Here is a 25,889-nt window from a genome sequence, read left to right as displayed (position 1 = left end):
GTATGTTAACTTGTGCGAAACAAGTAATACGTCAGGATGATGAAAGAAAACCTTCTAAGCACTGCTACATTAAATAAGGTGAAATGAGCCAGAAGAGTAATAAAATTCCAGCAGCATATTTGCAGTCTAAAGTTCTTCTTGTTTATGCATTCGATTTTTGTTGGATGTTAAAGTCCATGCAATTTCTGTCGCATGTTGTAGTGAGATACTTTGTCGGGTGGCGATATTTGACAAAAATCGTATGTATCAATGGAACCTATTTGTTTCCATGTTCCTTCAGTTTGCCCAACAAAATGCCTTACTAGGACGTCCGACAACTATTGGACGGTGCCACCTGCTCTTATCCCCTCCATCTGTTGACAAGTCCCCTTTCTATTCCCATATGGACAAGAAAAAAAAATGATAATTCAATGCATTTTTAACGTAATATTTAGAGGCTTAACCTTTGCTCCCCGTAAGGTCGTACTCGCCCGATGATACCGTATGGTATCATGGTGCTGATTACAAAATGAATGTACTTTTTGGACCTTCATACTCTTATATTTGGGTGGAACTCTGACACAGGTCTGGAGCAAGCCTGGGAAATTCATATTGATGACCAACCTCCTCCTCCTCCTCCCCCCCCCCTCTCCGCAACATATCCATGCCACATTTCCGAACAGAGTTTCACATTGGGTTCATTATTCAACTTGTATGGCACCCAGGAACATGAAACATGTTTCAATCTCTTTTGAAACGTCCATTCTTTGAAGAGAATACTAAGGTTTGCACCTTCTCCCCAAAATAGCGGGATAAAAGGGGGCAAACTCCAGATTTTTATGTTTTTTTTTCATTGAAATTCGGTTGTCACGCCCCCAAACCCTCCTTTCTCGGTTCGGCGTTCTGAATTATACACGGTTGCATGCTATGATGTTTTAGCTGCAAAACAAAACTTATCCGAAGTAGATTGCTCCCATAGTGCATAGTGCCAGAGTTATAACAATTTTCCTCCAAAAATGCAAAATACCTATTTTTCGCAAAAAATAAATAAAAAATAAATAACATTTTGGCTTATTATTCAACTTGTATGGCACCCAAGATCATGAAACATGTTACGTTCTCTTGAACAATGTCCATTCCTTGAAAAGAACACTAAAGTTCGCACCTTCTTCCTAAATAGCGGGAGAAGAGGGGCCAAACTCCAGATTTTTATGTTTTTTTCATTGAAATTCGGGGGCCATGCCCCCAAATCCCCCTTCCTCGGTTCGGCGTTCTTAATTCTACATGGTTGCATACTCTGGTGTTTTAGCTGCAAAATAATACTTATCCGAAGTAGATTTCTCCCATAGTGCCCGAGTTATAACAATTTTTTGAGCAATATGCAAATTACCAATTTTTCGTAAAAAACAGAGTTTCACATTTTGGCTTATTATTCAACTTGTATGGCACCCAAAAACATGAAACATGTTTCATTCTCTTTGGAAACCTCCATTCTTTGAAGAGAATACTAAGGTTTACGCCTTCTCCCCAAATAGCGGGAGAAGAGGGGGAAAACTCCAGATTTTTGTTTTTTTTCATTGAAATTCGGGGGTCGCTCCCCCCAAGCCCCTCTTCCTCGGTCCGGCATTCTGAATTGTACATATTGCATGCGCTAATGTTCTATCTGAAAAACAAACCTTATCCGAAGTAGATTGCTCCCATAGTGCCAGAGTTATAACAATTTACCTCCAAAAATGCAAATTACCTATTTTTCGTAAAAAAAATCACATTTTGGCTTATTATTCAATTTGTATGGCACCCAAGAACATGAAACATGTTACGTTCTCTTGAGATATGTCCATTCTATGAAAAGAACACTAAAGTTTGCGCTCTCCCCAAAATAGCGGGGGAAGAAGGGGCAAACTCCAGATTGTTTTTATCATTGAAATTCGGGGGTCGTGCCCCCAAGCCCCCTTCCTCGGTCCAGCGTTCAATATTGTACACAGTTGCATGCTATGATGTTGTAGATGCAAAACAAAACTTATCCGAAGTAGATTGCTCCTATAGTGCCCGAGTTATAACAAATTTTCCTCCAAAAATGCAAATTACCTATTTTTCGTAAAAAAACAGAGTTTCACATTTTGGCTTATTATTCAACTTGTATGGCACCCAAAAACATGAAACATGTTTCATTCTCTTTGGAAACGTCCATTCTATGAAGAGAATACTAAAGTTCACGCCTTCTCCCAAAATAACGGGAGAAGAGGGGGCAAACTCCAGACTTTTTTTTAAATTGAAATTCGGGGGTCGCGCCCCCCAAGCCCCTCTTCCTCGGGCCGACATTCTGAATTGTACTATGCAGTTCAGCCATTTCTCGATGATGGCGCTAGAATTTAGTAGGGATGTGCGGGATCGAGAAAAGAAAACCCTCCCTTCACTGTATATATATGAAATGTCATTATATGCGAGAAAAAATATTATGCTACAAGTTCAATAGAACATACATATAACACCCGAAATAAACAGCTTCTAAAGCCACACTTCACCAGACTAACGTTAGTTCAAGAAGGACCCGAACAGATGACATTCAACCCTTTACCAAATTATATAAAAGCAGCAAGTGTGACAAGTTTCAAAAACAAATTTAAAAAAAAAAAAAAAAAAAAACATTAGTTAATAACAAATATTATATCGTTAGTGAATATCTAGATTGTAAATTATAGAAACTTTGTAATTATATTTTTTATATGAACTGTACTGAACCCTCCAAATACCAATGTATATGGTTTATATGGAGTAATAAATTCATACATACAGCTGTATTGGTGCCAGAAAGTAGTTTGAATTAATAAGTGATACTGGTTGTTACATTCTTGGAGTGTGTGTGTCCAACACACAGGCTAGCTACGAGTTTTTGATTATGAAATTCCCTGACTTTTCCAGGTTTTCCAGTCCAAAAATGAAACTTTTCACGACATGTTTATCATCATGATTTTTGCTTTTGAACCTTGTGTTTTTCAAATTAATATATAATTGGATAATTATTATGAATATTCACTTTCACAACTTCTTTCTAGTAAATTTCATTCTACACACACAAGAACACGTGAAAATTCAAAGAGTAAAATGTAAAATTACAATCGGCATCAAATGTATTGGGTGCTACAATCACGTGCATCTAGCCTTCAGGGTAACACAGGTACATTATTTCACCATAAATGATCTCTACAATATAAAAACACAAAAAGTTCATAAACCATACACAATTTTTCATTTTCTGGCAGATTTATAGTGTCGTAGAAAATGCTGCTTTTTTGCTTACATTTATAAGTACCCAGCATCTGGAGGAATTTTTGTTGCATATAGGAATTCTATAGGAAATGCCAAGACAAAGATCTATAAAATAATAGACTATAACTTCATCTTCACCAACCTTTCTGATAATTATGATCATATTGTCAATGTACTTTAGTTACCAATCAGATATCTGGACTGCAAGTTTTGCATTGATATTCTTTCTAATATCTAGTTTTATAAAAGTGAAAATTTATTACAGAAATTCGAAGGAACCATAATTTTGCACAAGACTGAGAATCATAAGAATGAAAGGAAACTGAATATTTTTTGGGAGTGGAATCACAAGAACAGAATCCAGAAATGGAAGTCAACTGCTTGTTCATTTGGCAACTTTTTCTCTTGGAGACTCCAAAATGCATATGAATTCCAGACGAACTGCAAAATTCCCTGATTTTTCCCCAACAAGCCAAATTCCCTGACATTTCCCGGTTTTCCAGATGCGTAGCAACCCTGAACACATTAAGGGAATCACATTTTTCACTAATTTTGAATCAAAACTGTACGGACAAACTGTATTTTCAATTAACACTCTAGTACAGAAATGGCACACCTGCATTATGATATTTCAATTCTACAACATTCTATTATCAGTATTTGTATCTACAAGAATTGTTAACATTATTGTGGGGCTTTTTCCAACATTCACCTAACACAATTTTTTACTTTCACTTTTACTTAAAACTTTTTGAGAGTGAGCAAAATAGAGAACATGTATTTAGTTTTGTTGGTAAGTAAGTTAACAACGCAATTACTACTACTATTATTTTTATTTGAGATGACAATGAAATACAAATAATCTTACTGCACTGTAATAGTTGTACAAAATACACTGTTCCATACATTTTTATCCAAATGACGAAACCATTCACGTGACTGCTAATGATATAATAAAAACAATTCTAATACACCAGGAATGATGAGAAAAGACACGTGATTACATAAAAGAACACCACATATTTGTTTCACGAGCATGAAATTTTAATACTTTATTTTTTTAATTAAATAAACTGTCTTACATGATTAAATAAAACTATTACATCTTATATGACCAACTACAGCCAAAAGAAAAACAACACTGTAGTACAGAAGGTACATGACAGGAGATGAAGTACAGAGACAACTTATAAAATATTTCCAAAGTTCATGGTACTTTCTTCAACTTGGGTTTTTCCATCTTAGATGTAACTCAAAGTTTCCAGCCCCTGCAGAGCAAAATAATGTTACACAGGAACTACATGCATCTAGGGACGAGATCATTTTTCTTCTATGTCATACAGTCGTCCCAAGAAGTATCTTCTGCACATCTTCTATACTCTTCAAAGTCACTGTATTTACTTCAAGTAGTAACTGAAATGAGAGAGAATAATGCAGATCTTCCAGGTATCTAAACATGGCCTGTGTTGTTTTGTGTTGGGATAAACACAAACTTGCCTTCAGAAATGAAATCCATTGAATTCTGAGCAAAATAGATAAATCTAGCCTCCCTAAGGTCAAAGTAAACAATGTGCATCTGCCCTTCTCACTCAACCACTTGGGCAGAGCATGTTAACTCAGAATCTAGTAGAGCTTTTGGTGCACTCTCTCTACCGGCACAAAAACTTCCTTGCCAAATGCATAAAAATTAAACTGGTTCACCCTCTTGTATTTCCTATTATTATTGATTATCCATTGCAACTCTAAAGCTGTGATTGGACTTAGCATAATCACACCATGTAATGTTAACCAATAGCATTCAAGCTCTTACCCGCCTAGCTACAGCTTCTATTGCGACACTATGCAAAACACGCTCACTGAAATCCAACACTCTTCCTACGCACTATTCCTGTTCCTCGTAATCACCCTTTCGTCCTACGTGTGCGTTATTTTACATGACCCAAAGTAATCGGTCACAAGTGGCAATGTCAATGAGCTCATAAAGGAAGAATTTGCTGTAGTGATACTGTCAGCTTAGTAGCGGAGGTATTTCCTATTGTGGCAATGCCCAGGAGCATATTTAAGCAAGAATTTACTCTAATGGCAATGTCAATTTACATAATTAAGAGAAGAATTTAGTTGCGCTAGGAATGTCAATGACCATATTAACAGAAGAATTTGCTGGAGTGACGGTGTCAGTGATCATATTGTTAAAAAATAAAATTGCTATAGTTTCAGTTCCTCCATTCATATTGGGGGTTAGGCGTAGAGCTGACAACTCTGCACTGTAAAAAGACATGTCAAGAAACAGAAATATAAGGCCATGGATGTTCCCAAGGTAAAATATTCCGGAGGTAAAATAGTCCCCCATTCGGATCTCCGGGTGGGGACTACTTTGGGACTAAGGATAAGATCTACGTTAGGAATAAGGATATTAAATTAGGCACCTGGAATGTTCTGAGCCTTTACCGGCCTGGGGCATTTCAGTGTACAGTTAATGAGATAGTGAAGTATAAATTAGATGTAGTAGCTGTCCAGGAAGTTAGGTGGCGAGGAGAAGGGAATTGTAAAACTAAAAATTATACTTTTTTCTATGGTGGTACTGAAAAATCATAATTTTGGAACAGGCTTTTTCATAAATAATAGAATTATCTCGGCTCTTAAAACAGTAGAATTTATTAATGATAGGATATCATATGCAGTTTTACAGGGTAGGTGGTGTAAAATTATTTTAATAAACATACATGCACCAATGGAAGATAAAGATGATAATACTAAATATGATTTTTATGCAGAGTTAGAACAGATCTTTGATAAATTTTCTCAGTATGATATGAAAATTCTGTTAGGTGACTGTAATGCACAGATTGGCAAAGAAGACACATTTAAACCCAAGATTGGTAAAGAAAGTCTTCATGAATTAAGTAATGATAATGGTATAAGATTGATTACTTTTGCAACCTCAAAGAATTTAATTGTGAAAAGTACCACTTTTAAACATAAAGATATCCATAAATATGCCTGGTCTTCTCCAGATGGTAAAACTCATAATTAGATAGATCATATTCTCATTGATAAGAGAAGGCATACTAGTATAATTGACGTTCGTACACATAGAGGTGCTGACTGTGCCAGTGACCATTATTTAGTAATTGCTAAATTAAGAGAAAGACTCTCAGTGATAAATCATAAGCAACAAAATCTAAAAGTTATAAAATTTGATACAGGAAAGTTTGCTGATGAAAGAATTAAGAAAGATTACCAAATTAAACTGTCAAATAGATTTGATGTTTTGCAGGATTTAAATGATGATGAAAATATAAATGAAACAGACGTAAATAAGAATTGGGAGCACATACGTAATGCAATAGAATCAGCAGCTAAAGAAAGTATAGGATACCATAAACCAAGAAAAAGTAAGCCATGGTTTGATAATGAATGTCATAATCTAATAGAAATAAGAAATCAGGCTAGACTTAGGTGGTTAAATAACTCGGATGATACAAATCTAAGCAATTATAATAGAATAACCTCTCATTTAATTGAAACTCTGCATTTTGCTCAAAATCGGCTTGGGCAACCGAGGCTTACTATTGAAAAAGGGCTTGGGCATCAAAAGGATAAAGCGAGAAGTTAACCGCACGTTTAGAAGTAAAAAAAGATATTACTTGAAAAGCAAAATTAACGAAATTGAAACAAACAGCAAAAATAAAAATATCAGAGATTTATATAAAGGTGTAAATGAATTTAGAAAGGGGTGGCAACCTAAAGTAAACTTGAAAAAATATAAAGACGGTGACTTTCTAACTGACCCAAGCGATATTCTAAATAGATGGAAGAACTACTTTAATGATCTTTTAAATGTCCATGTAGGAGATAAATCAGAAGTAAATGAAGTCCACACAGCAGAACCTTTAGTTCCAGAACCTAACTTGACTGAAGTTAAAGATGCTATTAAAAGGCTAAAGAATAACAAAGCACCTGGCATTGATTTAATACCAGCTGAGTTAATTAAATATGGTGGAAATTCATTAATATGTCAAATTCATAAATTAATTTGTTTACTATGGAATAAAGAAGAAATCCCTCAACAATGGAAAGAATCCATAATTGTTCCTGTGTTTAAAAAAGGTGATAAAATGAACTGCAATAATTACCGTGGAATTTCTCTACTCTCAACAACATACAAAATATTGTCTAACATTATTTTAACAAGACTAACCCCATATGCTAATGAAATTATAGGTGATTATCAATGTGGATTTAAACGTAACAGATCAACTACAGATCAAATTTTTCACATCAGACAGACACTTGAAAAAAAGTGGGAATATAATCAAAATGTCCATCAGCTATTCATTGATTTAAAAAAAGCATATGATTCGGTCAAAAGAGATACATTATATAATATATTAGTAGAGTTTGGAGTACCTAAGAAGCTTGTTAGTATGATAAAAATATGCACCAGTGAAACAGAAAGTAAAATTCGTGTGGGTAATAATATGTCTGACAAATTTACAATTCATGATGGGTTAAAACAAGAAGATGCATTACCTCCATTGCTCTTTAATTTTGCCTTAGAATATGCTGTAAGGAAGGTAAGAGAAACTAAAGGAGGACTAAAATTAAATGGTGTGACTCAGTTGTTAGAAAATGCAGATGATGTAGACTTACTGGGGGATGATGTGAATACAATTAAGAATAATGCTAAAATATTTTTCAAAACTGCTAAAGAGATAGGTTTGGAAGTTAACAAAGAGAAAACTAAATATATGTTTACAGGCCGAAACCAAGTATTAGGTAATAATCAAAATCTAATTATTGATAACAACTCGTTTGAACCAGTTTCCAAATTCAAATACTTAGGAGTAATATTAACAAATGAAAATTATATTAAAGAGGAAATAAAAAGTAGGTTTAATTCAGGAAATGCATGTTACTTCTCTCTTCATAAACTTTTGTCTTCTCGTTTAATATCTAAGAAACTAAAAGTTAAAATATACAAAACAGTAATTTTGCCTGTAGTATTATATGGGTGTGAAACTTGGTCCCTTACATTGAAAGAGGAACATAAATTGAGAGTATTTGAAAATAAGATCCTTAGGAAAATATTTGGACCTAAAAGGGATGAGGAGACAGGTGAGTGGAGAAGGTTACATAATTTAGAACTACATAATTTGTATTCATGTCCAGATATTATTAGAATAATTAAATCAAGAAGACTTAGGTGGGCAGGCCATGTGGCACGAATGGGAGGTTGGGAAACCAGATGGTAAGAGACCTGTAGGAAGGCCAAGACGAAGATGGAGGGACAACGTTGAGATGGACCTAAAGGAAATCGGTAGGGATGGGAAAGAGTATATAGATTTTGCTCAAGATAGGGACAGATGGAAGGCCTGTGTTGCTGCAGCCATGAACCTTCGGGTTTAAGAAGGCTAGAGTTAGTTAGTTTATTGATTATTATTATATTGTTTATTTATATATAAATCACGAGGGCCACCCAAAAATTTTGCAGAATATTTAGATACTGCAAAAGTGTCATGGACCTTTCAAAACACCTGGACTGATACGTGTCAGCCAGTATCAGTGATTAAATTTGAACAGATGCTTTCTGATACTAATTTCACTGGTATTGGCTGATCCATTAATAAAAACTGACATCTTTATTAAAAAAACATATCCAAGAAATAATATCACTACCTCATAGATAAAAGTTCATATCCACATCAAGAAAAATTGAGATATCTACTTCTAAAATTCACTATGAAATTTATAAAAGCTGAGCCTAGGAAATTGCACTCAGCACAAAGACACAGATGATTGTGTTGGTTGTGGGTCCAGGCATCAGGGCTTCATGCGTGCAGTTCCTAGGTGTACAACATGGAAAGGTTGGCTTTGAACAAGGTCATCCCTTGGACAACAGGTTTAAAATGTAAAAACTACACAAAAACATGAAGACCTAAGGACCTTAGCTGAGTAAAAAACTACAATGATCTGAGGGATGATATAGAGATTAGAATGACAGCTGTTCTTGCCACAGTAAGGTGGTCCTATATGGAGGAAAACTGACAGGTAAAGCAATCATATCTCCTGGAAGAGAAAATAAAATTAAAGAACACTCACCTTGACTTCATTTCATGTCAGGAACCTGTGGCTGGCCTGGAACAGAGTACTGAGGCCTAAAATTTGCAAAGTTGGTCCCAGCAAATGACCCAGGTAGTTGTCCTTCCTTAAATGCTGCAGGGAATGGGTTGTTCATTATACCTAGGGAAAAAGAAAGCAATTTATCTCACTGTAAACAGGAAACATTTCTTTATGAATATCCTTTGGCCCACAAAAAATGCACAACCCTACACTGCTCTTCTAACGTACACTACTGGAGAACAGTCACCATTTTTAAGCTGAGATACCCATGCGTGCGTCTGCTTTCTACAAACTGCTAACTGAATATCATCAAGCTAGATTGAGATGCCACCTAGTTACACCTTTAAAAACTACTCAATACTATTTTCAGCTATCCCACATTAGTATGTGACCTATTTACCAACTTCTCCTCGTACATTGCATGTACAAATTAATACCTTACCATGCCTAAAGTTTCTCGTAATATGGAAGTTTAAGAGTTTATTTTGCACTTCAGTATGCATCATTTCATGTTAAAATATGGTAGGAAAATGTACAGCACACCTTTAATCTCAATTTTCTTTTTCTGTCAAAAACTAAATTCTTACTTAAAAATTTAAAACAAGGGGTGTCAAAAGCTTTTTGGGAAAAAACAGTGTAAGGTTGTAAAAAAACCTGCACAAGACAAACACGACACATTAAAAAGTAAGAATCAACTAAAAGCTCTCTCACAGACAGTGGAAGAGTTCGTCTCTTCGCAAACAGTTAAAAACATTTGATAAAACTCTGTCGTTATCTCCCAAAAAGGGATGACAAACTGCTAGGAAGATTAAAAGTCTGCCTGCAGAAAGCATATTTGGTACATTCAACAAGAATATGCCGAATACTTAAAATGATGTTACAAACATGACATATGGGATGGTTCAGCCCTTGCAGCATGTGACTACGTGTTAGACGACTGTGTCCAAAATGCAGTCGAGTGAGAAGAACTTCTTCTCGACGAGAGGAAAGGGACAAGGAATGCCATTAAATGCAAAAGACATTAAAATTGGGGTACTGAGATCAAAGCTTTAAAAATCTCTGTTGGTATTCGACCATTGGTGTTTCTGCCTTTTGGAGGGCAGTTAAAAACAAGCCAATCGAAGGTGCAGGAAACTCTGAAGTTGGGAGAGGCGGTATGAGTAGAGGGACGCCAGGCAGATCACTATCAACACCAAGTGTTGACAGGATCTCATCTGCATGAAGACCAAATGGTCTAGTAGCACGAAGATGTAGCCAGTACAGAGCCAGCCTTCTTTTGTTGGAGACAGTGTCATATGACAGATGTGAGGGCATCAAGCGAAGATGAAGGATTTAATTCAGTATAGACGGCTCAGATGTCTCTACATACAAACTGGTGATGGGACTGGTATGGAAAGCACTGGAACATACACAAATACCAGCAGGATTGACAGTGTCTAGGATGCAAAGGCGAGAAGGGCAGGCAGACAAATATACAATTCATCCATAATCAAGCTTAGACCTCATAAGTAAACGGTACCAGAGGAGCAGTACCGACCTATCAGCACTCCAAGACATCTGAGCTAAAATGCATAGAAAGTTGAGAACTCTGAGACATGAGAAATTTAACTGGTGAAGGTGAGGTTGCCAGGTTAGTTTCTTATCGAAAATGAGGCCGAGAAATTGAACCTCATTCACAAAACTCAGAGGCATTTTCCAAATGTACAGGTCAGGGTCAAGGTGGCAGGTAAGTTGATGACAGAAGTGAACGCACATGAATTTCTCAGATGAAAAGCTGAAACCAGTTTGGGAGAACTAGGAATGTGGGTTAATTTTAATTAGAAATAGAAAGGGGTAATGTGATATGCCAAATATTATTTTATATTGGCACTTCATCAGTATTGGATAAAATTTTGTCAGTCCATGAAAGTCTGTTATGCACTTGGAAACATTTATATGTAGTTCCATTTCTTTGGTTCTAATTTCTCCCCAATCAATACTATTTCCAGAACGAGTCAAAAATTGCTAAACACCTTGTAAAATTGAAGTAGGTTATGCCAAGAAAAATTGGGCACAATAAAGAAATTCTATACCTTGGGTGGGTAAATTGGACAATCCGCTTCTTGCATTCAAAATTTTAAAATGGGGAATGAGTCACTTGATACAATTTAACCAGTGATGAACTACAAAGGATAGAGACTTCCACATCACAGTGCAAATGATTTTAGTCAACGTCCCCAATGAGATTCCACATTGCATGGGAAAGCAGTAGCTGCACAATGCTTGCAAAGGTTCTGACTGAATAAATCAGTTGATGATTATCACGTGTGAACACATGAAGCCATGCTGGATTTATTGTTGTCTTCATAATAACGGATCTGATTGGAATCTTGAAGTGATTTAACACGTTCACTGCTGAAAGCGCCGATCGGCGTCTGGGTGATTTCTCCCGATATGCGTTGGATGCCGATTGGTGCTTCGCGTTCGCTTCGTGCAGAGTTGATTTTGGCGGGAGATCAGCCCGCCAGTTTTACTGCAGCCATTGTCGTACTGAATGTGGCGGTAGATGAAGTTCAGATTTAGTTCATTGTTGCATTCGTTGCGGAGTACTGCAGAAAATGAATCGTGAAAGATGTGGAGAAATGAATCGGCCTCTTACTTCATCAAGGGCTAAAAATATTGATATCGAGAGCATGACGATTAGTGAACTGGATAATATATCTGTAGGTTCGAGTGATTTATTTGAACATTCTAGTGATGAAAGTGAAATGACTGAAAATGATGGTGTTTTGTGTGTTGATAGTGAGCATGGCTCATCAGAAAGTGAATCTGCAACAGAAGGTGCTAGTGATGCCTATTCAAACGAAGCAGACACGACCATTTGGACTGATGATCCTTCATGTCTAAGGCTAATTCATTTTACTAAAGGTAATGTGCTTCTAGTTCCTCTGCCTGGTAACAATAGCCCATGTGATTATTTCCAATTATTGCTTGATGATTTGTTTCTTGAGGAAATTGTCAGATATACAAACAAATATGCTGAAGAGATATTTCTTTCAGAAGGTATGAAGGTTAATTCACATATTTCAATGTGGAGGGACTTGACTGTGGTAGAACTAAAATTATTTTTATGGTCTTCTTGTACATACTGGGACAGTCACTATGCCTTGTTTACAGGACTATTGGAAAGTTGATACCTTATTCTTGAGTTGTTTTCCTCAATTTATGAGCAGAGACAGATTTTTGATCATACTGCGCTGTATACATTTCTGCAGAAATCCTCGTTCTGATGAGCCTGAACCTGATGATCGTTTATACAAAATAAGATCAGTGTTAGACCATTTTAACAATAAGATGCACTCGGTATACTATCCAGGAAAGGAACTCAGCTTAGATGAAGCAATGCTTCTGTGGCGTGGTAGGCTTTTCTTTAGGCAGTACATAAAAGGTAAAAGACATAAATATGGTATTAAAATATATGTACTGACAGAACCTGATGGCCTTGTACTAAAGACTTTTGTATACAGTGGTGCATATGATGAACTAGGTGGAAAGGGCCACTCCAGTAAAGTAGTCCTGCATCTCATGGAGGGAAAATTATACAATGGACAACTTCTACAACAGTCATGAACTATACCAGGTTCTCCTGGAGAAAAAAACTTATTCCACAGGTACCCTTAGGGCTAACAAACAACCCACAGACAGTCACAAGTGGGAAACTCAAAAAGGGGGAAAGCACAGGGAAATACTCTGATGGAGGCATCATGATCGGCAAGTGGCACGATAAAAGAGAAGTGCTTTATATATCTACAGAATTTCCAAATGAATTAGTTGAGATCATAAATAAAAGAAATGAACAACACATGAAACCACTTCCGATTGTACAGTACAATTGATACATGTTGGGAGTAGACAGACAGGACCAAATGATGGCTTACTACCCAAGTGATCGCAAGGCAATAAGGTGGTATAAAAAACTGTTTGTTCACTATGTACAGCTTATGGTTCTAAATGCTTTCCACCTCCACAACAAATACACTGTAAACAAAACAATGAACCTATATGATTTCAGATTGGTTATAATTAGACACTTGCTGTCCTTCAAATCAGCCAGACCGGTAGTTCTTCCAACTCCTTCAAGAAAATCAGATCATCTACCAACAAAGTGTCAGCAAGGACCAAAGGGAAGAACACTGCGGAAGAAATGTCGGGAATGCAAGAAAAATGGAAAGAGAACCGACACTATTTACAACTGTGTAATCTGTCCTGGTACTCCTGGACTGTGTTTGCATCCATGTTTTTATAATTATCACAAACAAGTAAAGTAATGATTTGAAAATAATGACTGTATGTCACGTAAAGAATACGTGGAAGTTTTGATGTACCAATATTTTGTTTGCTGTATGTACAAGTAATAAATATGTAAAATTTTTATCTCTAAAAATGAAAGCAATTATTTGTATAACATTGTATAACATAATAAATAATAATTTTTAACAACTCCCTCAGAATTGAATGTTGTGAATGTAGATAAAAGCAAAAGTATCAGTGGGCGCCTTTCGGTGTCTTCAGCACAGAGCAAGGAAATTTGATGCTGTGCGCTAATGGCGCCGAAAGGCATCCACCGCCATATTTGTTTATGATGACTTCCATAACAAAAAAAAAGTGTTTTATGTTGTCTAGTAACTACAAGGAACCATAAAAGTACATAATGTGGAAAACAAAAAATTCAGCACCTGGGGTGAGTATTCAAATTTAGATCAGCAGTGAACGTGTTAATACTCATCAACCATATTGCACACAATAACTTATTATAAACCATGACCTTTTAACATGTTGATGCTGCTTCAATACTTCCATGCATAGCATCCAAAGCACCAAACAATGATAAGTCACATTCTGGATGCCTCAGAACTAACACAGATGAAGCATACAGCATTTATACGGCATTTATCAAGAAAATGTGTTCGACAATAATAAACTGTTCGGATCTTGCATATTCACAAGTAACACCCCAGTGAAGAAGACCGTGATAGATTTGAGTTCTGCAAACTGTCTTGGACACCTATAATGTACCCTTCTTTTGTTAATAAAAATCTTCACAGGGTAACTGGAAAATGCGTGTCTACTTCATATCCCTCTTTAGTCTTCCAGTTCTTTCACGATGTAAATGGTAGACTTCCGTAGGCAAGGGGATATTTTTTTAATGCAAGGCTTGATGACATAGACCATATCAATTTGAAATGTTAACAAATCATTCTCTATTTGCACAAATGAGAATGACTTACTTGCGGGAGATGAAGCTGGAGTGGCAGACGAACTACCTGATGTGGTTGCTGCAAGTCGAGACAATATTGAGCGCTCTGACATCTGTAGACGTTGTGCCACAGGTGGTATCCGTGCAAGTGTTGCAGGCAATCTGCTTACGTCGGACTTCATGTCTGCAAGTAATTCCTCTAGCTGGGTCAGCACCTGCAAGGCATACAAACACATTATTATATTCACATTCATAAAACAGAATAAAAGATGTACCTGTCATAAACACCATGCAGATAAAATAAAATGTTTACAACAAATCATACAGCTCAGAAAGCGACCTGTGCTTCCTGTTATATCTGGAGAAGGATCCCTTTCTGGGCAGTGCTGACATATGAAGAGAAGTGGGATCACAATACTACATGGCACCATCATCATTGGTTAGCATCACATGAACTCATTCCAAAAACAACTGAAACCATTCATAGCATCGTCTAATCTCTCTAACGAGATTTAGGGGATCAAACCTCAGGCTATGTGAGAGCCTTGGACTAGAGGTATTAGCAGGGAGAGGTACACGTAGAGAAATAACGGTAACACGTAACCAAGTAAAGGGGGACTTGGCCCTATGAAATAATAACAACACTCAAACTTTAGAGTTAAACACTTCGATGGTTGACTGGTCTGGCAGGGTTAAGATAATATAAGAATGGGGATAAAGAAATGTTCGTTTTACCTCTGGTTTTCTGTAGCTTGAAGATCTTGTAGAATCTTTACATCCTGATATGACGAGTGACGACATGGTCCTGAAATAAAACTTCGCTAGCGCCTGCTCCCAGTGGTAACACTTTACGTAACAATCATACTCAACCCACAACTGGGGATGACAAGAACTGTTCTCGCGATAGATTTTTAATAACAACTGGGGTGAGAAATGTTCTTCCGAGCTATTTATATGAAATTCGAACTTTCGGCCGTTGAAAGACCACGTCTCTCGGTAACTGAGTTTTCCGAGTAAAGCTGTGTTTGCTTATTTTCCCTGCGAGTCCGAAAGAATTGGTATCAACGGATTTTTACATCCGCTCAAAATCACAGGGGTCATTTGCTTGAAGGAAGCTCTTTCCAGCTTCTTTCATACTCAAGCCCTTTTTATGAAGCGATTAGACTATCGGGCTATGGTGCCCGGGAACTTGGGTCAGAGTCATGCCTTCAGCATGATATGGCATCAAAAGAACTGAAAAATGTGACTTGTAAGGGTGTCCTCTACTTAGCAGATACACACTAGGACACAAGTGGCTAAAGTCATCTGTGACATCTCCACTTTGCTTGGGAAATACTGGTACTGATGCATCCACCTTATTTCACAGACATTGTACCATCCAATTACGATCTTACTATCTGTTACATTCACTGGACAGCCTAGTCGAGGTTCACACCACACTTGAGTACTTCTTTGGATCATGTTTCTCAGAGTTCTACATTGGGAGCCAGGGTCTTCCAGAACACTGGACATAGATAACCAATGTTGATTGGGACTATGTTTGACCTTCCAGGTCTATTCCACATCACTTCTTGGCATTTGGAAGTGTCGGGTGAAAATCTGGCGGTTACCCTTATATTTATATGCCTAGTTTGGCAAAGTAAATGTCAGAATAATTAGTTACTTTTTCCTAAAGCAAAAATCTATTGAAGTTACATGGTTACATGCAGCAAATACACTGAAGTGCCGAAAGTCATGGGATAGCGGGAGGGAACTAGTTGATGGTGCTGTAACATCGCAGCTAACCAGTCAAACTAACTGTTGCATTGTTGTCAGGTAGACTTCTGTGAGTGCAGTGAAATGTCGTGTAACATGGTGATGGCAACGGGTCCGGACTCTGAACTTTTCTCGCTCCAGAGTGTCAAGGGTGGACCATGAGTACTGCATTGGAGGCATTACGACCCATCAGGGACAACGCAGTGGCCACCCACAAGTGACGAATGACCGCGACATCTGGACAGACTCATCCGTGCAAACAGACAAGCAACAGTGCATGATCTGACAGCAGGAAGCAATGCAGGATGTCCCAGGAACGTGTCTCAGAGGTCACTGCAACACAATTTGGTCTCCATGGGGCATCGCAGCTGAAGACCAACATGTGTGCCGCTACTAACCGCTGCCCATCAGCGACGGCGATGCACATTTGCTCTGGAACATGTGCATTGGGCCTTAGAGGTCTGGCAACATGTTGCGTGGTCAGATGAGTCACATTTCCAATTGGTACACGTGGATGGTAGGGTCCGGGTGTGGTGCAGACCCCATGAAGCCATGGACCCAAGTTGTCAACAAGGCACTGTGCAAGCTGGTGGTGGCTCTATCATGGTGTGGGGCATGTCTACTTGGCATGGTTTGGGTCCTCTGGTCCTTGTGAACCAGACAATGAACGCTCATCACTATGTTCAGCTGCTTGGTGACCATCTCCAACCCTTCCTGAACTTAATGTACCTTGCCAACAACGGGATTTTCCAGGATGACAATGCACCATCTCACCAGGCCGCAATGGTGAGCGACTGGTTTGAGGACCATTCTGGCATCTTCCAACGCATGAATTGGCCTCCTAGATCGCCGGACATGAACCCTACCAAGCACATGTGGGATGTCCAGGATCGTGCCCAGGATCCTCCACCTGCAACAATGATCAAATTGTGGACGGCAATCGAGACTGCATGGCTGCACAACCCTCCAGCAGACTACCAGCAACTTGTTGCATCCTTGCCACGTCGAATTGCTGCACTTTGCCGTGCTCGAAGGGGTCCCACTCATTATTAGGTAGGTATCCCATGACTTTTGGCACTTCAGTGTAAAGAAGTTAATGAAAAATGTATGTTCTTCATAGAAAATTTGCAAGTTCTTATTGGATCGGTAGAATGTCAGTATCATTAAATTTTTAGTCATTTATTTTTCATATCCGCCAATTCCTAATACTTATTTTGGGCTCATGTCACTTAAAGAAAACTCACAAACATTCAATAACAGAGAACCAAGACAATATAAGCACAGTTTCAACCAACAAAGACACCATAATATGTACTAATATCACTGCAATGCAAAAAACAATTATCTTTACCTTCCGTAGCACAGCACTTGAAGGTTTGTTGCCTGTGATATTTTCCTTTGCTGATGGCTGTTGGGAGTCATCTTCCCCAGTGCGAGATGAGTGGTTAGGATCCTGGGTTAAGTTCAAATAAGCAGCTCTCTGCAGCTGTTCCTCTATCACAAGGGCTTGCTCCAAAAGCTGCAATACAATAAAAATGTCACTCATGATTAACACTTGACAGTGGATAGTATTCTTACAAAGCAACTTAGCTGATTACTGATTACCTGAACTTTTGCTATCTATTTTTTTATCTCAATTCAAGCAGAGAAAATAAAATCTACGAAATCACATAATTTTGTCTCTTGTCTAAATTCTATTAAATCACACACAATTTTGTCTCGTGTTTATATACAACACAGAGCTATGCCACACGAAACATAATGAAATATGAATTCCATGATATGATACCCTAGGGCTAACCCAGACAATGCAGGGTGTGTAAAATTTTCCATAAAAACAAAATTTGCTGGCTTTTCCAGACCAGATCATTAGGGCAATTAGTGTCCATGATGAGCATGTGTGAGGTCAGTATACTTAGCTAACCAGAACATCAAACTGAAATATAGTTTGTCCACACAATGAATTTAAAATGTAACTTCTTTATTTGTAGAAAAGAATTTCCCATTGTTACACAAAAAGTAGGACCTAACCATTTACGATTCTTTTTTTAAAAAAAAAAAGTTTCACAGCAATCTGAATTCGGTATAAAAATATTTTAGAGTGAAAACTTTGTGACGAGTTAAGGTATGATAGCCAAATTTTCATACTGGCCTATCCCTATTGTGCATCAATTTCCCAAAAGTTTTGCTTTAAAATATTCAAGAATCACATCAAAATATTAAATTACATGTGTAATCACAAAACCCACTTTTCTCACAAAACTTATGAAAAATAAAAACAAACTTCGAATTTTGCATAATTTCTAGGATAATTAGACTCCGCAAAAGTACTGCACAGCATGGCATGCATGCAAACCCAAAATGCCACAAAAGTATTGGCTGGTATCAATGATAAATAAATTCCAACCAATGTCACTAGTATCGGCCAATTCCAATGAATCAGCATTGGCTCAGCCCTACAAATATCACTTATGGACATAAATTTTTGTTTAGTGTGGAGACCAGAAACTATGAGCTCCAAATGGAAGGAGCCACCCACCCATAAAATAAATTCCATAAATTTGAACAAATAACTTTCACATACATACACATGTATATCACTGACATTGGGATATACCATCAGCCCTTGTCAATATGGAAACTGACAAAAGGGATGTTTTAATACAATTTTGACTAACTTTGTGAAGCATAATTCATTCTAATGAGTACATGCTGACGAAGCCACGAGACAGGTGGCGAAATTGATCGTGAACAAAAAGTGCACAGAAAAATGAAACGTGAACTCATGAGAATGAATTATCTATCTCTGTGTAACCGCCAAACAGATATCTTTAGATACTTTGTGAAGCATGTTTCCTTTCATTTATTCTACAGTGTGCAATAATATAAATTTTCTTTTACTTCACATATAAAAATTAGACTGAATAACAAAAACAGTTCATGCAAAGATTGATAATGTATGACCTTTTCTTTCTTTCAACTGCCTTAAAACCTGTAACACAAATGTCTTGCACTGAGATGAAAACCTACCTTAAACCTCCTTGCCAAGAACTTATTTTTTATTTCTAGGAAATTTCCTTTCCCGACATCCATCTTGAAAGGTTCATTGATGACTGAGAATCTCGTATCATTCTGGATGTCCTGCCACCTAGCATAGCCATGGGTCACAATACCTGCCAACAGCCAGTAGTCATGCCTGCAACAAAATATACCCTCTGACATACAAAGTACTGATCATAATAAACAACAGGATGTCATACACACGAAAAAGGCTGACCATGAGTGTTAGATACATTGTACATGCACAACGGGACCACATATCAATAGTTTTATGACCAACAACTTAGAAAACCATTTCTTGAACCTAAATTGAGCTATATGTTAAATGTGAGATGTTATTTTTGGCCACTTTTCCTTATTAAAACCAAGGTGCAGGTTATACATGCGTAAATATGGTAGTTATAGAGTATCACTGAAATTGATACTCTTATTAAAATATTTTTCACAATCAACAGTGCTTAAGTCATGATTAGAGAGCGGAAGTTGATGACCTAAAAAATATAGGTACAGTCAACTCTCGATTCAACGACCTTTCACAGTTCCCGGGAAAAGGGTCGTTATTTCGAAGGGGTTGTTATTGGAATTTGCACCAATTTTCAGCTTAAAGGGAGCTGAAACGGACAGAAAGATGCCTAGGAGATGGTAACACCATTTATCCTGGTAGTTATACAACCTGTTATGCACAGGATGCGTGTTGTGAGAAGGAAAATAGAACACGAAAAAGTTTTCACAAACGAGAATTTAAAATAATGTTACTTTGTTTCAATTGTGCACAGACGTTGCTTTTCCAGGAAATTCTTACAATTCTAGTTCATGAGAAACCCATTTGCACTGAGACCAATGGAAAGGAAAACAATCTCTCGCTTATTGCAAGCGAAACTCGAAGAATCTTGACACCAGTCAGACTGATGCCAGCAAAAGTCGGGAGATAATCGGGCAGAATGAATGTTGGATTTTATACAGGTTCACTGGAGCATTGTCTGTTACAAGATTAACTGGTAAGATTAGATCTCTCGGGAGAAACAACACAACCTCTCTAGGTACCAGACAAAAAAAAAAAATAAAGGCAGGGCTGTAATTTTCCTTCTGGTTCGGCTGTGTAAAATACATCATAAAAAAAGTCACTTTTCTTTGCTTCAACCAACTTCATTCACCCTCTTTCCCCATTCAAGGGAGCAGTCGAAACTCCTTCCTTGACTTGCATTGTAATCCAGCGTGATAAAGGAAACGCGCAACTTGCGATCTGTTTTCACCCAATGCGTATTCTAGGACACGTCATTAAACAGCGTGGCAGTCGATAATCAATAATCATTCGGGTTTGGAATTGAATTTCACTTTAAACTGTATATTTAGTCCCGATTAGCCCATCAGCATAAAATGAACTGAAAACAAGCTTTATGAAACTGCGCATTTTCACATATCAAAATGGTAGATTGTTATTTGCTCTCAGGTTAATGGATGATTGAATGTTGGATTTAGGAGTATTATCGATGTCAAACACCCCCCTCCAAACATTTTCCCCTTGCATAATGTCTTTTTAATCGGTCTCAGTGACCATTCCTACATTGAACTCTTTTTTTTTTCCTCCATATGAATGGTTCTGAAAAAAAGCGGATGCAAATTAAATTTACAGATTTGCTTATCAGAAGGCGCAGAACATGAAGTTATTTTAACTCTTGTTTTCCTTTCTGGAGATCGAATTTTGTTATCGTCAAATCAAAACAGCTTTGCGAGATTCAAAACAATAACTTTTTCCTTCACGCTGAATGAGTCATCGCTGTTATCGGCAAGCAAGAGCTTTGCAGACGCTAGACAAAACACTGGCGCCAGATGCATCGTAAAAACAAGGAGACCGGCTGGAAGTTCGAGCAACAGGTGGCGGAAGAGAAAAATCCCAGCATTTTAAAGAGAACGCAACTGTCGAAGACGGAACTTTTAACAACAGTGTAAAGAAGAAAGAAATGACCCTTGCTTTACGTTTTACCATGCAACAGACAATAATAGGGGCAATATTTCCTATGCAGACAACAGCATTAAAAAAGAAAAAAACAGTTCTGCAATTATCAACATTGCCGTGCACACCAGTGGCGGAGAATAAGCTGGGGAAAGGGAGTTCGGTCACTTTTTTTTATTACTTGTTCTATGGTTTTTGTTTGTTTCAAGAATATATCCAGAACTGGTTGCCCCATTTTAGACGTCAAAGGAAAGGAAGAGGGGTGGGTCTTTTTCCACCCTCGCCTGTAATCAACCCGCATCAGCAACAAAATCGGGGCTGAAACAATCTGCATCGCACCCCCCCCCCCCCCCCCCCTACGTTTGATGACAGGAAAAGAGGGAGAAGTCAGTCAGCCAACGGAACACTTTTTGGCAGATTTTACGACATCGACACAATTAGAAAAACGTATGAAGTGGGAAACGGGAGTTATGATGCACGTAAGATCGAAGTAAACTTTTGTGGAAAAATGAATGACAACGCATTAAGCGGCTTGACGATCTTTAGTTCAGCAATATGGTTTTGATTATCTCTAAAACTTTCTTTTTTTTATGAAGTGTTGCAGGGAACAAAGAACACTTTTTGAATGAAAGCTGTTACCGGAAGTTGTCGTCTACAAGGCCGAGAGTTGCTCACTCACGGGAACCTGCTGAACTCTAGGTCAGAGCTGGACAGATGGGCCAGACTTCCAGGCGCCACGCATCTGTATTTTTGAACATTCCTGCGATCTTTCTTATCTCTCAAGGTGGTGTATTTATCGATGAAAGAGCTTGACCTGCCATACACATTGGCAAAGTCTGCAAGTCCAGCAGTCATTTCAGGCTGCTCCCCCCCTTCCTCCGCGAGTTTTAAGCAGTTCTTAGGACAAGGAAACAAGTCAAGTTGATTTAAAATAACATCCAAGCACATTCGATCTTCTTTTCTCGTGTATCCAAGAGCAAGCCTGGCAAAACAAGCCTGGCACGTTGGGTAGCGGCTGTCGGGTGCGGGGTAACATTGGTGCGCTCGAGGGAGGGGAGGGCAGAGGTCAAGTGCTATTGGATATCACTCAAGCATGGTGTGGTGGTGTCTATTTTTAGTTCAGACCTAATTGTGAGCGGTAGAGCGCTCGTAAAGGGAATGAGTGGAGGAAAAAACAATGCATTTTTCGGGTGATTTCCTTCAATTTTCAACTTTTTTTTTCCAAATTTTTCCAATTTTTTCTCATTTTTTTCTAAATTTTTCACGGTTCCCGGGAAAAGGGTCGTTACTTCGAGAGGGTCGTTATACCCGGGGTCGTAGAATCGAGAGTTGACTGTATATGACCTACAGAATGTCCTAAAAAAATGGGAAAAAATGACATAAAAAATGCAAAAAATGACAATTAAATTGGTTAGTTTCAGGTTAAAAATTGAAATGAATATGAAATTAAACTGCATCAGCAAAAGGGTGAAAAACACCACAAATTCCAACCCGATTAGGCCCCCTACGAATTTGGATATAACCTAAAACCCTACGCTCAAATAAAGTAAAAAAAGCAACTCTAATTAAAATACATACAACCAAAATAATAAAAGAAGTAATTTCAATAAGTAAGTCTAATATCATCTACTAAAAAAAGAAAGTTATCTTCATTTTTGAATTCTAAATTCAATGCACTTCTCTGCCATAATAGTAATAATTATTAATCAATACATATTATATATAATATAAGAATTTGGTCCTTTCGTACTAAAACACTTTAAATATTAAGAGATAGAAACCAACCTGGCTCACGCCGGTTTGAACTCGGATCATGTAAGAAATTAAAGGTCGAACAGACCATCAAATTTGAAATGCTACACCCAAATGATATCTTAATCCAACACAAAATGCAATCTTACTTTTTTAAAAAAAGGCACCATAGGGAAAACAAAATCAGGGACGCATCCAGGAAAAGGTTCATAGACATGCCCCCCTCCCCCCTCCCCCAGGAAAAGTATGTCCGAAAGGTAATTTTTAGGGATGGGCAGATATGAAATTGTCCTTGAAGAACCTTAAAGGTTCATTGACATCCTTAATAAATGTGTTTCAAGGTGACTGCGGTGAAAAAGAAATTGCATATTAAGACATTTACTTTTTTTAGAAATTAGGGCATGGAGATTATCCATAAAAAATACAACAAAATGACAGAATTTTGCACTAAATTATCAGATATTTATCGATATATTGGATGGGTAAAATAATCGGTAATTTTACCGATACAATGATATGCCTATATCAGCCGATACCGATAGAGTACCGATTAATCGGTCCCATCCCTAGTAATTTTTAACATCAGAAATTGTTTGAAATATCAGAGTTTGCCCCAGACGGACACCTGGTGGTTTCCCCCGACACAACAGCGTCACCAGTTCAACATTTCTCTCCTCGTAAATTGCAATCCTGCGAGATATACATAGGCCTATGTTCACCTTGGTGAAAAGACTCAAGAATATTACCAAAATGAAAGAAGTGACAAAATATGATGAAACAATACACCGAATATTGCGAAAAATGCCGAAAATCGGGGAAAAAGACAAACATTAAAAAAGAAGGGATTGAATAATGTACATGGACATGTATCTACAGTAAGAGCGATTAAGGGAGTGAAACTGGCAAAAAATGCACTTTAAAATAACCTTTTTGGGTTTTAGACGAAGTGTAATATTGTGTATATTTAATGGGCATCGTGTCCGAGATGTCAGAAAGAAGATGACATTTCATCAACTTCCGTTCCCTAGTCATGATCATAAAAATGGACACTGTTAAAATAATACAAGTACTAATTGTACAAAGATGTAAATGAAATAAAAGCAGATAAAAATTAAACTAAAACAGTTAAACTTCACAGTTGAATTGTATTAATGGAACTTTAAAGAAGTAGTAAATAAACTCACCTCCTGTGCCAAATTTCAAACTCCCTACCAGGTACTGCAGCCTTCTCTTCATTCAGCCACAAAGTGTGGAGCTCTGTGAAGCCTCCATCTGCTATATTAAAAATGAATTCTGTTGATTTATTCTTCTTCTTCTCTTTGTCCTTTCCAGTTTCTTTCTCTTTTCCTTCTACCTTAGTTTCCTCTTTCTTGCTTTCCTTCTCTTCAAGCTTCTTTTCTTTTACTTCTTCCTTATCCTTTTCTTCCTTGTTTTTCTCCTTTTCATCATCCTTCTTTGTTTCCTCTTTTTCCTCCTTGTCCTCTTTCTCTTTACCTTCCTTGTCCTCTTTTACCTTTTCTTCCTTCTCCTCTTTCACATTTTCTTCCTTGTCCTCTTTTACCTTTTCTTCCTTGCCCTCTTTCACCTTTTCTTCCTTGTTTTTCTCTTTTTCATCATCCTTCTTTGTTTCCTCTTTTTCTTCCTTGTCCTGTTTCTCTTTACATTCCTTGTCCTCTTTTACCTTTTCTTCCTTCTCCTCTTTTACCTTTTCTTCCTTCTCCTCTTTCACCTTTTCTTCTTTCTCTTCTTTCACCTTTTCTTCCTTGTCCTCTTTCACCTTTTCTTCCTTGTCCTCTTTTACCTTTTCATCCTCCTTCTCCTTTTTACTTTCTTTTATTTCCTCCTTGGTATCCTCTTTGACTGCTTCTTCCTTGCTTCCTTCCTTTGCCTTCTCTTTATTTGATGTTTTCTTTTCATCCTGGAATTAGTTTAGAAATTAAAAAACTTACACACGATTATTTACAAAGATGCATCATTACACGATCAAATGAAACTAGGGCTGAGCTGATACCACTTTGAACCGATACCAATGCCAATACTTTCACAGATTCCCACCGATACTAATATTTGTATAATTCCAGTTTAAAATAAAGGATAGTTACCAAGTCATACTCATTTCATGTAAACACTACTATTCATTCTTGTCATTTGGGTTACCTGGAGAGGGAAAAAGTGATGTAAAAAGATACGCAAATACAGTTATTAAAATAACGCCCATCTGGCTGGCTCCTGTTTATGCTATGATGCCCATTAATCTCTGTCATATGTAATAAAAATAAGTGGCTGCAGTATTGGTCGATCCCAACTTCCACATGCAAAGATACAGAAGGGAAGAGTACAAGAAGAAATTGTTTAATCCACAACCCTCTCTCCCCCGCTTGAATGTAGATAAAACAAATTCCACAGCAACCTTTACCAGTCTTTCCCAAGAAATCTGTAATCATCTGGCCCAAAAACAGCCCAGCATGATAGTAATGCTGGTTTTAAAACTTTCTCCACCCCACGAGTTTGCAAGAATTGGAAACGAATTATTTCTTTTATGTCCTTCCCCATCCACCATACAGCCCCGACCTTGCACCCAGCAACTACCACCTGTTCCTGTACCCCAAGTAAAGCTTGGTGGAAAACACTTTGCCGATGACGATAAAGTCAGGGAAGAAGTCACAACTTGGTTCCAGATGCAGGCGGCGGATTTCTATGATTCAGGGATAAAAAAACTTGTTTCGCATCTGAACAAATGTTTGGACAATGGTGGCACTT

General features: G+C 37.6%; 1 protein-coding gene across 1 annotated transcript in view; it reads right to left on the bottom strand.

The window, feature by feature from the left end:
- Positions 1–4,063: 4,063 nt before the first annotated feature.
- LOC145986587 (ATP-dependent chromatin remodeler Mi-2-like) overlaps positions 4,064–25,889 on the bottom strand; it is a 127,472-nt gene continuing 105,646 nt past the window's right edge. Inside the window, exons 32-37 of the mRNA XM_083120765.1 lie at positions 24,314–25,047; positions 19,394–19,559; positions 17,715–17,882; positions 14,640–14,823; positions 9,352–9,492; positions 4,064–4,662 (exon numbers count right to left, since the gene is read on the bottom strand). Of these exons, the coding sequence (XP_082976891.1) occupies positions 9,359–9,492; positions 14,640–14,823; positions 17,715–17,882; positions 19,394–19,559; positions 24,314–25,047 (1,386 nt within the window). The 3' untranslated portion in view covers positions 4,064–4,662; positions 9,352–9,358. The remainder of the gene's footprint in view (positions 4,663–9,351; positions 9,493–14,639; positions 14,824–17,714; positions 17,883–19,393; positions 19,560–24,313; positions 25,048–25,889) is intronic.

This window comes from Lepisma saccharinum, chromosome 4 (assembly GCF_977018435.1).
Source record: "Lepisma saccharinum chromosome 4, izLepSacc3.1, whole genome shotgun sequence".
Taxonomy (NCBI): domain Eukaryota; kingdom Metazoa; phylum Arthropoda; class Insecta; order Zygentoma; family Lepismatidae; genus Lepisma; species Lepisma saccharinum.
Note: the sequence above shows the minus strand (reverse complement) of the source record. Positions and strands in the feature narration are given on the sequence as shown.